Raw genomic sequence first — 16,464 nt, 5'->3', positions numbered from 1 at the left:
TTCATATGTGATGGGCATGAATTAATATTTATTTTAATACATTTTCTATCAATAGAACAAACAACGATCAGAAATAAGTCAATCTATATTCTCAAGCAACTGTAAACAATGGTTCACAATTTTTTGGCACTAGCCACAAAAATTACTGTTGTCAACGACAAGCATATCCTTTGTAATAGCTGCAGTGTTGGAGAATTCTCAAACTTACTAAGGTTTTCACTGACACACACAAAACATTCCATTTTACGTCTTACCTGATAAAAATCATTGTATCATTAAATAATTAAGTGCTATTAATGTCTATCATCTATAAGCATGTGCCCTTATGTTTTAATTGAAGATTAGATTTTTGCTGACTATTATGAACATTTTATAGTTTTTCCTCTGGAAAACACTCACTGAAAGTATTTTACTAAAATTGAAAACAGAGGATTTGGAAAGAATTAGGAGACCTTGCTCTTAAATCACCATCTCCTGGCCCATTAGAAGTATGTGGGGGTGGAGGACTAGGACAGGATCCAAGTCAATCCCTCTAGGGTGGAGAAGAAACTGGATCTTAGTTTTGATCCCTATCCCTGGAGTTAGCTCAGCACAACAGGGATGCAGCAAGATATCAAGAATGGCTTCTGTTCTACTAGGTTATGCAGAGGAAGAAAAACAACTGAAAAAGGGTCATTCTTTTCCATTCTAATTACTGTCAAGCATCCTGTGCTGGAAATATGAGCATATGCAGATGCTATGCAAGATAAGGTTTGTACTTGGCACCATTTTTAAACAGAGTGCTGAAACAGTCTGATGGCTAGTAGGGAAACTAAAGGTTCAATCCAAGGGGCAGGGTTTGGAAGGAATACCAAAGTCTGGGGTTGAAATTGCTGCACATATTAGGTTTGCGCAGGAGGTCAATATTGGAAGAGCACAGAATTGTCTAAGGAAACTCCAGAAGGCAATAAAGCTAACTTGTAGATCTGAGCAGAGGGGTGATGGAGAGCGCGACTTGAAAGTTAGGACACAAAGAGCAGAGTTTTTGATTAGCCCAATTTTACAGAAAAGTGGAGGATGAGAAGGCTAGCAACAATGTTGTGGTTGACTCTCAACTACCCTCCAAAATGACCTAACAAGCCACTCAGCTCAAGGGCACATTGGGAGAGCATTAAATGCTGGCTTTGCTAACAATGCCCAGATCTTGTAAATGAATGCCTAACCCCATGAGTGAAACAGCCTGACAAAAATTATTTTACAGAGGTACATGCAGATATTCCTTGAACAGTCGTTTCCATCTTGATACAAGAGGCCAGGGAGGGCCAAGGATTCAAGGGTGGAGGGCCAAAAATAAACTGCTGGAAGAACTCAGCAGGTCAAGCAACACCTGTGGAGGAAAAGGGATGGTCAATGTTTCAGGTTGAGACCCTGCATTAAGACTGAGAGTGTAGAGGAAACATCGCCAGTATATAGAAGTGAGCTATCTTCCCCTTTACACTCTCAGTCCTGCTGCAGGGTCTCGACCCAAAACATCAAGCATGCCTTTACCTCTACAGATGTTGTTTGATCTGTTGAGGTCTTCCAGTGGTTTAATCATTGCTCCAGATTCCAGCATCTGCAGTCTCTTGTGCCTTCAAGGGAAGAGAATTTGTGGGGTTAGTGAGGACGATGGCTTTGGTTTTCCTCATGTTTAACTGCATGAACCTTCAGCTCATTCAGGACGATATACTGGACAGACAAGCTGATAACATTAGGGAGAGTACAAAGCAGGTGGTAGGGAAGTAGCTTTTGGGATGATCAGTTTGCGTAGAATCTGGTGCACAATTTCAGAAGACATTGCTACTGTTAGTCTGAGCAAAATGTATATGACGATGGGAGAGGTTCAAGAATAGATATATGTGAGAGTCTCAGGTGATGGTATGGGGTTGGGGTCATTGTTGAAAATTCCCTGGCTAAAACTGGATATGATACTAACAACACACAAGGCACTAAAGATCAAACTGAAGAGTAAAATAGTGAAACAAAGCTACAAGCAATCTAACTAGCTATTCACTCGGCTTTGGAGCACCTAGACAACAGCAATACATACGTCAGGCTGCTGTTTATCAATTACAGCTCGACGTTCAACACCATCACCCCCTCAGTACTAATCAACAAGCTTCAGAACCTGGGCTTCTGCTCCTTTCTCTGCAACTCGATCCTTGACTTCCTTAATCAAGAGACTACAGTCAGTACGATTCAGTGACAACCTCTCCTCCTCGCTGACAATCAACACAGGCACACCTCAAGAATGTGTGCTTAGCCTACTGCTCTACTCTCTCTACACTTGTGACTGTGTGGCTAGGCACAGCTCAAACACCATCTATAAATTCGCTGATGACACCACTGTTGTTGGCAGAATCTCAGATGGCAACAAGGCGGCGTACAGGAGTGAGATAGATTGGCTGATTGAATGATGCCGCAACAACAAACTCGCACTCAATATCAGCAAGACCAAGGAATTGATTAATTCACGAAGGGGAAGTCGGGAGAACACACACCAGTCCTCATCAAGGGGTCAGCGGTGGAAAGGGTGAGCAGCTTCTAGTTCCTGGGCCCAACACATTGATGCAATCACGAAGAAGGCACACCAGCAGCTCTACTTCGTTAGGAGTTTGAGGAGATTTGGTACGTCACCAAAGACTCTTGCAAATTTCTACAGATGTACAGTGGAGAGCATTCTGACTGATTGCATCACCACCCGGTATATGGAGGGTCCAATTCATAGGATCAAGAGGCTGCAGAGGGTCGTAGACTCAGCCAGCTCCATCACGGGCACAACCCTCCCCACCATTGAGGACATCTTCAAGAGGCAGTGCCTCAAAAAGGCAGCATCCATCATTAAGGACCCTCACCATCCAAGATATACCCTCAGAGAGGAGGTATAGGAACCTGAAGACCCATACTCAACATTTTATTAACAGCTTCTTCCCCTCCACCATCAGATTTCTGAATGGTCCATGAACACCACCATGTCATTCCTCTTTTGCACTATTTATTTATTGTAACTTATAGTCATTTTTATGTCTTGCACTGTACTGCTGCCCCAAAACAACAAATTTCACAACATATGTCAGTGATAATAAACCTGATTCTGATTCTAGTCATGCTTATTTCCTCCAGCCTCAACTTCACTCCTCCATTCTCCCCAAAATTTGAACCGACATTTAGATTAAAAACTTTTGACTTGCTTCTGTATATCCCTCACTGAGATTTCTGCGCAATAATTGCAATAAATCCGAGAGACCGATGGCAAATTCTTCGCATGTTCTCACCCACTTCCTGTGCTAAGGATCTGTCATTGCCAAATTAAACTGTCTTCTATGATGAGGCTGTCAAATATTACCCCCCAAAAAAATGACTATATTATTTAGCTTTTAGGTAGTAATTGATAACCACCTGGTTTTGGTCAGAATAGCATTAACTAAACTAGGATGTTAGCAAAATATAGTGGCAAGTGTGTGACATCTTTGAGCAGTATCCATATGAACTGAACAACCAACACTATAATTATAGAATTTCTCCTTCCAAACCAGAACCATGCCTGCAAGAAGCATTTTGCGCTATTTAATTCCAGGTCTGTCACTACCAGTGGCAGTGATGGCAATAATTTGACTTGATTCATTAAGAGCTTCTCAGAAGTATCCTAGCGGACTTTAGAGCAGGAGCTTCAATGTGACTTTTTTTAATTTGTTCATAGACATTAAGTCACCAGCAATGCTGGTGTTTACTGTCCATCCCGAATCATTGTTGAACTGGAGGCACTTATGAATCATCTGCATTAATGGGTCTGGAGTAACATAGACCAGACCAGTTAAATAAAGCAGATGCCCCTCCCTGAAAGACATTAGTGAACCAGATGGTATTTTACCAGCCATTTTGTGTTTATTGTTACCGAAACTAACCTTTCATACCGTTTTTGGAAATGAATGCAGTATATTAAATATCATAGAAACAAAAATACTGGAAGCACTTAGGTGAGGTGTCTGCTGCCTGAACTGCTTGGTATTTCCAATATTTTGTTTTCCTTTTAAATTTCTGCAGCACAGAATATGCTTGATGGCAAAAACTAACCAAACAGCAAAAAACCTCCTTCTCTTTGTTGCATGGTCCACCGTCCTCTCCTGTTAGATTCCATCTTGTTCAACCCTTTGTCACTTCCACCCATCACCTCCCAGCTTCTTACATAATTCCCACTCTCTCCCTCCCTCACCTGCCTATCAACTCCTCTCTCCTCGATCCACCTCTCACCTGCCAGCTTTTTATACTGGTTATCACCCCTCTTTCTTTCCAGTCATGAAGGGCCTCAACCCAAGATGTCGACTGTCCATTTCCTTCCATAGCTGCTGCCTGAACCGCTGAGTTCCTCCAGCATTTTGTGTGTTGCTCCAGATTTCCAGCATCTGCAGACTCTCTTGTCAACAAAATACATCAATTTATTTTATAGAACCAGACTTTGAAATGGTAGAAAGCACAATTACGCAAAGTTCCAAACAATTTTTGACCAGACCTTTGCTCTTAAACTTCTCCTGGCAACTTCAGCTCTCAGTACTAACAAGCCATTATAGAGGACATATCAACCGATTTGAGCTTCTCAATGTCACTTTGGGTTTTAGCAACAGAGATTAATCAGATGACAGATCAAACCATAATGTTCAGTGTCCTGATCGAAGAAAAAAATTGGAGCCATACTTTACCCAGAGATTCATTTAACCTTAACTAGAAACAGAAAACATACAAATACTCAGCAGGTCAGGCAGCTGCTGTGGTAAGAGAAATAGTGTTACTATTTAAGGTCATTGATCTTTCTTCTATGAGTTCTGCCGACACTGACTCTCTCTCTCTCCACATATGCTTCCTGACCTGCTGAGTATTTCAATTTTTCCTATTTTTATTTCATGTTTCCAACACCTGCAGGTTTTTGCTATTTGGGCAATATGCACATTGAGAAAGCGTAGATAAAAGGAAGCCAGAAACATTTTTGAAATGAGCAAAAGGATTCAGGTACAATAAATTTGAATTGTAAAGGCAGATAAATTTAAATTGGTTTATTATAGTCACATGTACCGAGGTATAGTGAAAAACTTTGTTTTGTATGCCGTCCATACAGATCATTTCATTACAACAGTGCATTGAGGTAGTACAAGGGAAACCAATAACAGAATGCAGAACAAAGTGTTACAGTTACAAGGAAAGTGCAATGCAGGCAGACAATAAGGTGTAAAGGCCACAATGAGGTAGATTGAGAGGTCAAGAGTCCATCTTATCATACTAGGGAATCATTCAATAGTCTTATAACAGTGAGACCTGAGCCTGTTAGTATGTGCTTTCAGGCTTTTGTATATTCTGCCCAATGGGAGGGGGGAGAAGAGAGAATAAGAAAACATGGGAAATTGCAAACATGCAGAACTTTAAAGAATTATCTTTTAGCCATTCTAAATACAATAATTTATATGGGGAAATCAAGTGCAAGATATCTTAGTCTACTGTTACAAAGCTGGAAGGCTGTGTGAACTCTGGAGCACATCGCCTTCACAAGAACATGGACAGATTAAGAGAATAGGCAAGGTCATGGAGGATGGAGAGATTTGAGGTCATCCACTCTGGTCCACAAAATGGTATTGGTGTCCTTGCAGTCAAATCACTGAAAGTTATCATGCAGATACAAGTATTTAGGAAGACAAATGGTATGTTGGCCTTTATTACATGTAAAGACCTCATACTGCAATTATAATACAGCCCTGGTGAGACTGCATCTGGAATACTGTTTCCAGGTTTGATCTCTGTACTTCAGGAATAGATACACGTGCAATTGAGGGAGTGCCATGAAGGTTCGCCAGATTGATTCCTGGTGTTAACACTCAAAGCATTGGAGGAAGTCAGTGGGTCAGGCAGCACCTATGGAGGGAAATGGACAGTCAATGTTTCAGGTTGAGACCCTTCATCTGGACTGAGTTGCTCCAGCACTGCCTGTGTTGCTCCGGATTCCAGCATCTGCAGTCTCTTGATTCCTGGTATGGCAGGTTTGTCGCAAGAAAAGAGAGCAAAGGCTCAGCCTTAACCCCTCAATCTTAGAAGAATGAGCTGTGATCACATCAGAAACATTCTAAGTTCTTCAGGGCTTCACAGTGTAGATGCAGGGATGAATGGTTCCCTTAGCTATCTCAAAATAAGAAGTGGGCCATTTAGGGCTGAGATGAGGAGAAATCTCTCTTTTTTTTAAATACGCAGAGTGGTAGGTGCCTCCAACCAACTGCCAGATGTAGTGTGGAAGCAGATACAATAGTGGTGTTTAAGAGGCTTTTAGATAGACACATGAATTAGCAGAGAATAGAGGGATATGGATAATGTGCAGACAGAAGAAATTTAAGTTGGCATCAGGTTCGGCACAGACATCGTGGGCCAAAGGGCCTGTTCATTTGCTGTACTGTTCTGTGTTCTAAATGGATTATGGAAGCTCAGTGGCAAAGTATATTCAAGAGATTAATTCCCAAAATCCATCAAGGGAATTAAGTGTTTGTGCAAGAAAGTGGAGCGTAGGTAAAAGATCAGCCCCGATTTATTGAATGGCAGAGCAGGCACGAGAGTCCAAATGGTGTACTCCCACTTCTGTTTCTTACATCCTCACAACATTTAAAAGACAACTCTCAGATGGAAATGGAAAAGAATAGAGATCATTTCTGTGATCTTGCACAAGCCATAACTCCACTGGCATTTTGAAACTACCTTGCAGGAGAAAAGTTGGGAAACCCTACAAGCTCATGGCAATATACTGGACTTGTAATGCCAGAGTGTAAATAAATAAGATCTATGTATCCTGCAAATGATAAATCCAAAAATAGGATATTCACACAAATCTTTTAAAAGTCATTCATTATTCAATGAAGTGCAAAGGGAGACAAATCTAGAATAGTTCAACATGAGTCTCTGTATCGGAGGTAGAGGAAGAGAAGAAAAACGCAATTCTGCACCTTTGAATAATGCCCACAGCAAGCAACAAGCTGGAACAACCATTACACTGGAAATGCAGTAAATGTGATAAAATCAGAATGTATAAATGCCTATTTCATAGAGTATAACAAATTTCCCCATGCCCAGAACTGTAGCCTAACGCAACACAATTACATCCAAAATCAATGCAAAATGATGTCTATTTTATCACCACACCTGCACAAAAGTGTTCAAAAACAACCTGCATCCATTTTTAGCAAGGCACCCCATGGTGCTTTACAGGAGTGTCATCAAACAAAAGTAGACTCAGAGCCATGTTAGGAGTTATTAAGACAGATGACCAAAAGGCTTTTCAAAGAGTGAGCAGCCTTTTACAGGTGCATGGGGGTGGGGTGGGGGCATGCAGAGAGAAGCAGTGAGGTTTAAGAAGGGAATTCCAAAACTTTAGCTGCTTGCAACACAGCTGTCAAATGGTAGAGTGATTACATTCGGGGATGTTCAAGAGGCCAGAATAAGAGGAATGCAGATATCTCAGAGAAATAAGAACAAGGGGATGATTACAACGATATATTAGGCAAGCCCATGAAAAATGTTGAGCTTAATGTTTAGCAAGAATTTGGTGGAATGCAACCTCATAAAGCAATCTGCAAGCAACAACTACGTCTATCTTTCTAAATCATCACGTTTTCTTTCATGATACATGCCACTTTGAAAACAACAGCGCGAGATGCAGAAGACAACAGTGGTTTGACATAAATTGTGAAGCAAGCTGTGAAATAACAGCACTGCTCACTCTAATCCAGTTGTTTCCAAGGTTCAAACCTTCATACACACCAAAATTACTAACAATGAATAGCAGCAAGAAACGTACAATAAAAAAAATAACTATTTTGCTTTTAACTGATCTTGCCGAATAATACTCGGAGGTCATTAGCAAAATGGCATTCTGAAGAAATTAATTTTGGAAAAACAATCTAGTAATGTGGGCCACTGACACAGAAACAAAATGATCATGAAATCATTTTGAAAAAAAATGGCTTAAATTACTTCTACTGTACTCTGACCCAGTAAATCACTCAATCGTAAAAACCAACCACCGCATTCACCACCTTTTCAGGACAACAATCAGTCGGCCATTAATGTGCCACCACAGAAACATAGACATTTCTGAAACAAAAGGAGGTATTCAGCCCACTGTGCTCCTGCTAACCACTGACATGTAGACTCCTGGACCATTGCCTTGTAAATTACGGGATTTAAGTGCTCATCCAGACACATTTTAAATATGTCGAGAATTTCCACTTTTTAAGCAGCATGTTCAGATTCAAATTAGTTCACTGTCATTTACACCAGGGTGCAATGAAATTCCTTGCTCACGTGAAGCTCACAGAGTAAACAGTATGCATTGTAATAATAAATACAACAATAATTTTTGATACCCTAGCGCCACAGCTCGCTGGTTGGCCTGGGTGTGCCATTGCTACTGGCCTGGAATGCCCACTGACAGGCACTGCCTGTTTAGCGCACCGTATGTGCGTGGGGAACCCAGTGCAAAAATATTCGCAGACGACCTAATTCTGGCTCAGGGTTTCGTAAGTAGCGCAGCAGCTACCTCGCTGCGATCTACTGATAGTCATCCCTCGAGCCAAACTTTTGTTGGGAAGGCACGGTAGTGTAGTGGTTAGCATAACGCTATCACAGCGCCAGCGACCCAGTTTCAAATCTGGCCACTGTCTGTAAGGAGTTTGTACATTCTCCCCATGACTCCATGGGTTTTCTCCGGGTGCTCCAGTTTCCTCCCACATTCCAAAGACGTACGGGTTAGGAAGTTGTGGGCATGCTCTGTTGACGCCAGAAGCGTGGTGACACTTGTGGGCTGCCCCCAGAACACTCTACGCAAAAGATGCATTTCACTGTGTGTTTCGATGTACATGTGACTAATAAAGATATCTTAGCTTAAATACAGCGATGAGCACAAAACAGAATGGTGCAAAGGTCATAGTCCAAACCCTGGCCATTCTTTGCATGAGAAAGACTTATCCTCAACTTCCCTCCGATCCTTCGAGCAATTACCTTAAACCTATCTTCACTAGTTATTGATCACTTTGCCAAAGGAAATAGATCTTTCCTGTGTAGGGCTCGTAATGTTTTGCACATCAATTAAAGCCCCTCGGCTTCTCCAAAGAAAACAATCCCAGGTGAGCTGACCTATTCTCATAACTGATCCTTCAACATCCTCTTTACTCAAGAGCAAGATGGAATACTCCCCATCTGACTGGATGACTGCAGCTCCAACAATACTCAACCAGCTTAATGGAGACACAAGAGACTGCAGATGCTGGAACCTGGAGCAACACAAAAAGCGCTGGAGGAGCTCAGCGGGTCGGGCAGCATCTGTGGAGAGAAATGGACAGTCAACGTTTTGGGTCAAGGCCCTTCATCTGGACTGAATCCAGTCCAGATGAAGGATCTCAACCCAAACGTCGACTGCCCATTACCCTCCATAGGTGCCGCCTGACCTGCTGAGTTCCTCCAGCGCATTTTGTGTTCAACCCGCTTAACGCCCTCCAGGTCAACACAACTCCTTGACTAGGAAGGACCCAGTCCACCACTCTAAGCATACATTCCCTCCACCACCAACGCAGCACATACACAATGTGTACCACCTGCAATTATTCTTGAAGGCTTGCTCAATGAGAAAAAACTAGGGCAGCAGGCACATGGGAACACCACCAACTGCAGGTTCCCCTCCAAGCAATGCATTTGACAGTGCAACTGTTCTTGAAGCCTCCTTAGGAAAAAGTGTAACATTACCACTGACACATGGGAATCCCTAGTCTGTGACCGGTCAGAATGGGAAAGAAACATTTGGCTTGGCACTAAGAACATTGAGTCCATTAATCGGGAGCACACAAAGTCTAGTGTAAATGATAGAATTAGTGCACCAGCTCCCAAACTGCCCATCCCCTCTAGCACCACCAGCCCCAACTGTGGCAGAGTCTGTGCACCCCACACCTTAGAACCCACAGAACTGAAGGAGAAGCAAGTCATCCTCAAAGCCAAGGGATTATCCAAAAAGATCGGGTATGGTTTAAGTCACTGTACAAGAGGGTTGATGTGATAATGAGAGAATGTGGAGGAGATTTTTATTATTTATTAATGTTTCAGGACGTGGGGATCTCTGGCAAGGGCAGAATGAATTGCCCTTGAGAAGGTGATGGCAAATTACTGCTTCCATGCACTCCTTCCAGTAAAGGTGCTTCTATCGTGCCATTGGAGACAGAGTTGCAGGATTGAGACCCAGTGATAAAGAAGCACTGACAAGTGCACTAATTCTATCAATTACATTACACTTTCTGTGCTCCCGATTAATAGACTCAACATTCTTAGTGCCAAACCAAATGTTCCTTTCCCATTCTGACCAGTCACAGACTAGGGATTCCCATGTGTCAGTGGTAATGTTACACTTTTTCCTAAGGAGGTTTCAAGAACAACTTGTCCCCTCGGTCCACCTGGTAACCTCTTCCCGTGACAGAGCTCAGTGTAGAACACCCGTTTCAAGAACCTGTTTCAGGCAGGAGAACCAAGTGCCTGGAAGGTATTCAGTGCCCATCAGTGTGAACTGGCTATAAATAAGTCTACAATACTAGGAATGCTACCCTGGGAGGGAAGCCAATGTTGGTTCGCTTATCCAACCAGTAGATTTGGAAGATTTTATGGAGACATCAATGGTGGCATCTCTCCAACAGGCAAGCAAGAAGGGACAACTCCATCCCCACTGCAGTGTGGTCAAGTCTTAACTGTTCTCTAAAATGGCCTTGCATACCATTCAGTTCATAGATAATTAGCAATAAATGCTGGCTTTGATATGAATGTCCACACTCCATCAATGAATAAAAATAAACTACTAATGACCCATGAGGACCAATTCATACACAGAGATCAGGGAACAAAAAGGACCGGACTAGTCTGTGATTCCCTGTGCAGTTAAATAGACCCATCATATTCCCTGACTAAGATCACACTTTAAGAGTAGCAATTTATGAAAGACATCAAATAACTGTCAGGACCCACTGAACATCTTCCAGCAAAAGTCGGGAACATTTGAAAGTAAAATGAGAAGAGCAGACAAAGTCACTCTGGTCCCCACCATTACATTTTATCGCATTAACTCTTACTAACTCATGAAATGAAAGTGTATACTGACTCAAATACTTCTGAAACAAAAACCTGACCCAAACAAACCGTAAAGCACAGAAAAGAGGCCCTTCAGTCCACCATGTCCTTACTGACCATCAAGCACCCATCTATACTTATCCTAACACTTGACCCACAGCTTCATATGCCTTAGTAATTCAAGTGCTCATCTATTTTTAAAAGTTGCAAGAGTCCCTGCGTCCACCACCCAGAGAACCATGGAAGATTTCAGTGTGAAATGCTTCCATACATAAAATAAAGCCAATGTTAAAAGGAGAATACTGCAAATTCTGGGAATCTGAAGTAAAACAATTATACTCAGAGGGTCAGCAACACCTATGGAAAGAAAAACAAATTTGTGTTTCAAATTAACAGCCTTACTGCTACCAAAGAGATATTAAAAAGCAGAGGCTGCCTTACTTGCTGCACTTCCAGAATTTTGAATTATTATTGCTCAACGCCAAAAATTGCAATGATATCAAACTAGGAAAAAACTCATGAAAAGTACGTAAATTGGGCATTTTCCATTAGTGGCACCACACTCAAAAGCGAATAGAATCACATTCTATGTATACAAAAGATCATCATGATCAATCAATGTTTAACCACAAAGTATCTGTGCAGCCAAAATCAAGTTAGATATAAACCAAAAGTCTGCAATTTTGTATTAAGATGAAAGAATTGCACGATCCCCATCACAAAAGCTATACTACAGCCTGCCAAAATATCAAATTGCCAAAATTTTCCCAAAACAAATTTAATATTTTACTTGCTAAGGTTTTCTCCCTGGAGCAAAACAAAACACATTCATGTGCTTTGCATATTTAAGTTAATTTCTAAATTTGTGGGATTTCAGCTGCATTAAACCAGAAGTCAGCATTGTTCTCCTGGGTGCAAAGTAGGTCAACAGGATATTTGATAGGTGTATAAGATCATGACAGGTTTACACAGGGTACACGGAGAAGCTGCTCCCATTAGCGGATCATGCAAAGACAAGGGGCACAGATTAAAAGAGATGGGCAAAAGACACAGAGGAATACTAAGAAAAAACTTTTTATGCAAGGAGCTGTAATGATCTGCCGCTCGCTGTCATTGAATTGTAGAAACATGGATCAATCGAGATTTTCGAAAGAGAATTGGATAGGCACTCGAGGGAAAATAATTTGCAAGGCTGAGAGGGATACCGTGGGGGAAATGGAACTGATGGGTTTGTTCTACAGGGGAGCAAGCATGGGCTAAATGTTCTCCTTCTGTGCCATAACAATTCTATTTCAATAATAACCTTTGACTACATTAAGCCAAAAAGATAAGCACAATGCAAAATGTCAATTGGGAAGCCGTTCCAATGGAGCTGGGCTCTCAGTGAAACAAAAGTGACTGTATTTAGCTGGAATAAAGCTGCCTATCTGGGTCTGGCCAGGTTGCCAGTGTAAAAGACACAATATAATGTGAAGGCAGTACATTAAATGCTTCTTATTGTAAGTGGGAGACACAATGGAAGAAGGATTAAATGCAGTGGCAGGAATGGGTGAGACTGAGCCTACCTGATACCCAAAGGCCGGGCATTAATCTGCATCACACACAGATATATTTAATTTATAAATCTCTTCACCTTTAACTCAGGGAGGGGCTTTGTTTTCCCTCCTCACATTTCCTTTCAGGTTTATAAACAAAAAAAATAATTGCAGACTTAACTGTTAGCTGCGGCAGCTCGTCCCTCCGTCTGACACAGAAGCAGCTTTTCATGGCCACCCGCCGCCCGACTTTATTGCAATTAGCAGAAACAAAGGGGGGGGGATCAGAGGCCGGGGCCTGCGCTGCGGCCCGAGCCTCGGGCTGGCGTGGAGCCGTGCGCCGGGGCTCAGCGAGGGGAGGGAGGGGGCGCGGGCGGCGGGGCGGGGCGGGGCACAGCGCGGCGGGGGGAGGAGGGGGAGGAGGAGGAGGAGCGGCGTGGCATCGCCCGGCGGGGGGGGGGGGGGGGGGGGGGAGCACGGCGAGGGTTGGAGTTGGGGCGGGTGGGGGACGGGGTGATTCTCACTCACTCACACTCTCTCTCTCTCTCGGTCTCCTCGGCCACTCTCCAGCCCGCGTCCTCCGACTTAAAGGAGCCTCCTCCCTCCTTCCCCGTGCCTGCCCCACCCCCTCCCTGCCTGCCTGCACAGCAAGAGCCCACTGCCTATCCCTCTCCACTCTCCTCTGGTAGCTGGGTGGGCTTCTCCCCCACCCCACCCACCCCCCCCCCCCCCCCACTCCCCCAGCGGGCTCAGGAAAACTCCAGCTTGAGGGAAAATAATAAGGAATTCCTCACGCCCACCGCAGTGCCCGGGAGGTGCCACAGGGTCAGCGGAGCTGTCTTTCCACCGAGGCCTCAAAAAATTTGCCATCCATTCTATTGGGTACATGCGAAAGGTCCCAGCGCTCGCTGTGCAGCACCGAGGGAGTGCCAAGCAGTCAGTGGTGCCACGTGTCCGATGAGACAGAATCGTCCCGATGAAGGGTCTCGGCACGAAATGTCGACTGTGCATTTCCCTGCACAGATGCTGCCTGACCTGCTGAGTTCCTCCAGCAGTTTTTGTGTGTTGCTCCAGATTTCCAGCATCTGCAGTCTCTCTTGTGTCTGCAGACATAAATTGCCTATCCACACCATGAGGTAGACACCAGTGAGGAGTGTTTGATGTCCCTGGGCCTGTACTCGATGGAGTTCAGAAGGACGTTGGGGGAAATCTCATTGAAACCTACCGAATACTGAACGGCCTGGTACAGAGTGGACGTGCAGAGGCTGTACATCAGGACGAGAGTCTAGGATCCAAGGGCACAGACTCAGAGTAAAGAGACGTCCCTTTCAAACTGAGATGAGGAGGAATTTCTTCAGCCAGAGGGTGGTGAATCTGTGGAATTCGTTGCCATAGAGTGCTGTGTGGAGGCCAAGTCATTGTGTGTATTTAAGGCAGAGATTGATAGGTTCTTGATTGGTAAGGGGGTTAAGGGTTACGGGGAGAAGGCAGGAGAATGGGGTTGAAAAAGATCAGCTATGATTAAGTGGCAGAGCAGACATGATGGGCCAAATGGCCTAATTCTTCTCCTTTATCTTATGGTTTCATGGATTTCAGAAATGCCAGTACAATTTCAAAATGGTCTACATAATCAATAGGGTGGTCATTTGTATGGGACATTAAAACACCTGTCCTCTTAGGTGTACGCAGAAGGTTCCAGTTACCTCAGAACAATACCAGGCAGTGCTGTTAATCAGAGGTGTCATCCCTTGAAGATATTAAAGCCCCATCCACTCTCTCAGATAGATACAAGAGGCTAACAGTCCAGTGGCAGGGGAGTGCTGCGTTGTCAGTGATGTTGTCTTTTGGATGAGATGTTAAAATCCCTGTTCACTCTATCATAAAGATGCTAAAAGTTCTGTCATATCATCACATTACCAAGAGGGTGCCATGTAGTCAGTAGTGCCATCTTTACAATGTTATGTTGAAACTGCCATTTGCTCTCTCAAGTAAACAACAATGTACCCCATACTCCAAGTGTTTGGTTTGTCACCGAACTCTAAGAAACTTTTTCAGTTTTTTTTCCTGTAAAATTGTGTAAAAGTTATGTTTAATTTATGTTTTTCTTGTGAATGCTGTTTATATTATGCTATGTGCCTGTGATGCTGCTGCAAGTAAGCTTTTCATTGCACCTGTGTGTACATGTACTTTATGCACCTGACAATAAACTCAACTTTGACTTTTTAGTACTTATGGGCAACCACGTTTCAGAGGTTCTGTCAGACAGAAATTAGAACCAACACCTATGACTGCTCTCTCATCAAGAACCTAAAAGTGTAATCACTTCCAAGGTGTTGTGCTGCTGGGGGTGCTGTTATTCAGGTGGTCCATTCAACCAAATCCCTGTTCATTCTCTCATGTACGTTCTCTCTGCAGCACTGTGGCACAACTAATAGAGCTGCTACCTCACAGCTGCAGAGACCTGGGTTCAGTCCTGACCTCGGGTGTTATCTGTGTGGGGTTTGCATCTTCCCCCTGTGACCATGTGGGTCTCCTCCAGGAGCTCCAGTTTCCTCCCATATCCCGCAAGTTGATGAGTTAATTGGCTAAGGTAAATTGCCCCCAGTGTGCAGGTGAGTGGTAGAATCTGGGGGAAGTTGATGAGAATATGGGGAGAAGAAAAATGGAATTAATGTCAGATTATTGCAAATGGGCAGTGGATGGTTGGCACAGACTCAGTGGGCTGAAGGGTCTATTTCTATGCTGCATCTCTCAATGACTCCAAACCTGGCACCATTTAGAAGTAAAGAAGAGAAATTCTTCTTGATGTCTTTACTAATATTTATCCCCCAATCAATGACTAAAATCCGGAGTATCTAGTCATTAACCATTTTCCTGTTTGTTGAAGCTTTTGCACAATTTGACTGTAGCATCTACTATATTTAATGGTGGCTATACTTTAAAGTACTTCATTGACCACAAAGCTCTTTTGGTTTTACAAAAGGAATGCAAAATGTATTTTCCTTTAAGGCATTTAAATCAGTGATGCATTCCCCTTTTATTTCTGAGAGGACATTAAAACCAGTGTTTGATGTGGGAATATTCACTGATGATTGCAGGGTGTTTGCATCTCCTCAAATGATGAAGCACTCTGTGCTCTGGTGCTTTATTCAGTGGCACAAGGGTCAACTTACTTTCAGACAATGTCTGTGCCAGCAAGGAGAGCTTAATCACCCTCCCTTGATAATCAACACCATTGCAGAATCCAACATATCAACATCCTCAGGGTTACCATATACAATACAACAACCACAGAGGCTCAGCATTCTGCAACAGGTTACTCAGTTCCGGATTCTCCAAAGACTTTCTCCCATCTACAAGGCATGTTTCAGGAACGTGAAGGCAACCCTTCCACTTGCCTGAATACACGCAGCTTCACCAGGACTTGAGAAGCTTGACAACATCCAGGACAAAGCTACGACTTGATCAGTGTCCAACCTCCACTTTAAACAACAACTCCTCTCCCCACAGCTACACCATGGCTAACATGTGTACCATTTGCAAGCCTCACTGTTGCAACTTGGCAAGGCTTCTTCCACAGTGCCTCCTAAATCACAACCCATATTACCTAGAAGACAAGAGCACAAGAAAGCCACTTCAGACTTCCCCTCCAAGTCACAAACCATTCTGGAATTACTGTATGTTGCTCTTCCTTGATTGTCACAGAACTCTCTACTCAGTAGTACCCTGGAAGAGCCTTCATCATAAGCACTGCAGAACTTGAAGGCTGCAGTTCTCTGCCACC

The 16,464-nt window shown here is 43.3% G+C and overlaps 1 protein-coding gene across 3 annotated transcripts in view; it reads right to left on the bottom strand.

Annotated features, from left to right (window-relative positions):
- LOC127582044 (multivesicular body subunit 12B-like) overlaps nucleotides 1–13,338 on the bottom strand; it is a 155,407-nt gene extending 142,069 nt beyond the window's left edge. Inside the window, exon 1 of one of the 3 annotated variants that reach the window (XM_052036996.1) lies at nucleotides 13,215–13,338. Coding sequence is in view for 2 of the 3 variants with exons in the window: in XM_052036993.1 (XP_051892953.1) it covers nucleotides 4,270–4,359 (90 nt within the window). In the remaining variant the exon portion in view is untranslated. Of the gene's footprint in view, nucleotides 1–4,269; nucleotides 4,411–12,861 lie in introns of those variants that run through there. The other 2 variants (XM_052036994.1, XM_052036993.1) reach the window with 2 other exon arrangements.
- Nucleotides 13,339–16,464: the final 3,126 nt, after the last annotated feature.

The sequence above is a fragment of the Pristis pectinata genome, chromosome 23 (genome assembly GCF_009764475.1).
Source record: "Pristis pectinata isolate sPriPec2 chromosome 23, sPriPec2.1.pri, whole genome shotgun sequence".
Classification (NCBI taxonomy): domain Eukaryota; kingdom Metazoa; phylum Chordata; class Chondrichthyes; order Rhinopristiformes; family Pristidae; genus Pristis; species Pristis pectinata.
This window is presented reverse-complemented; position numbering and strand designations above follow the sequence as displayed.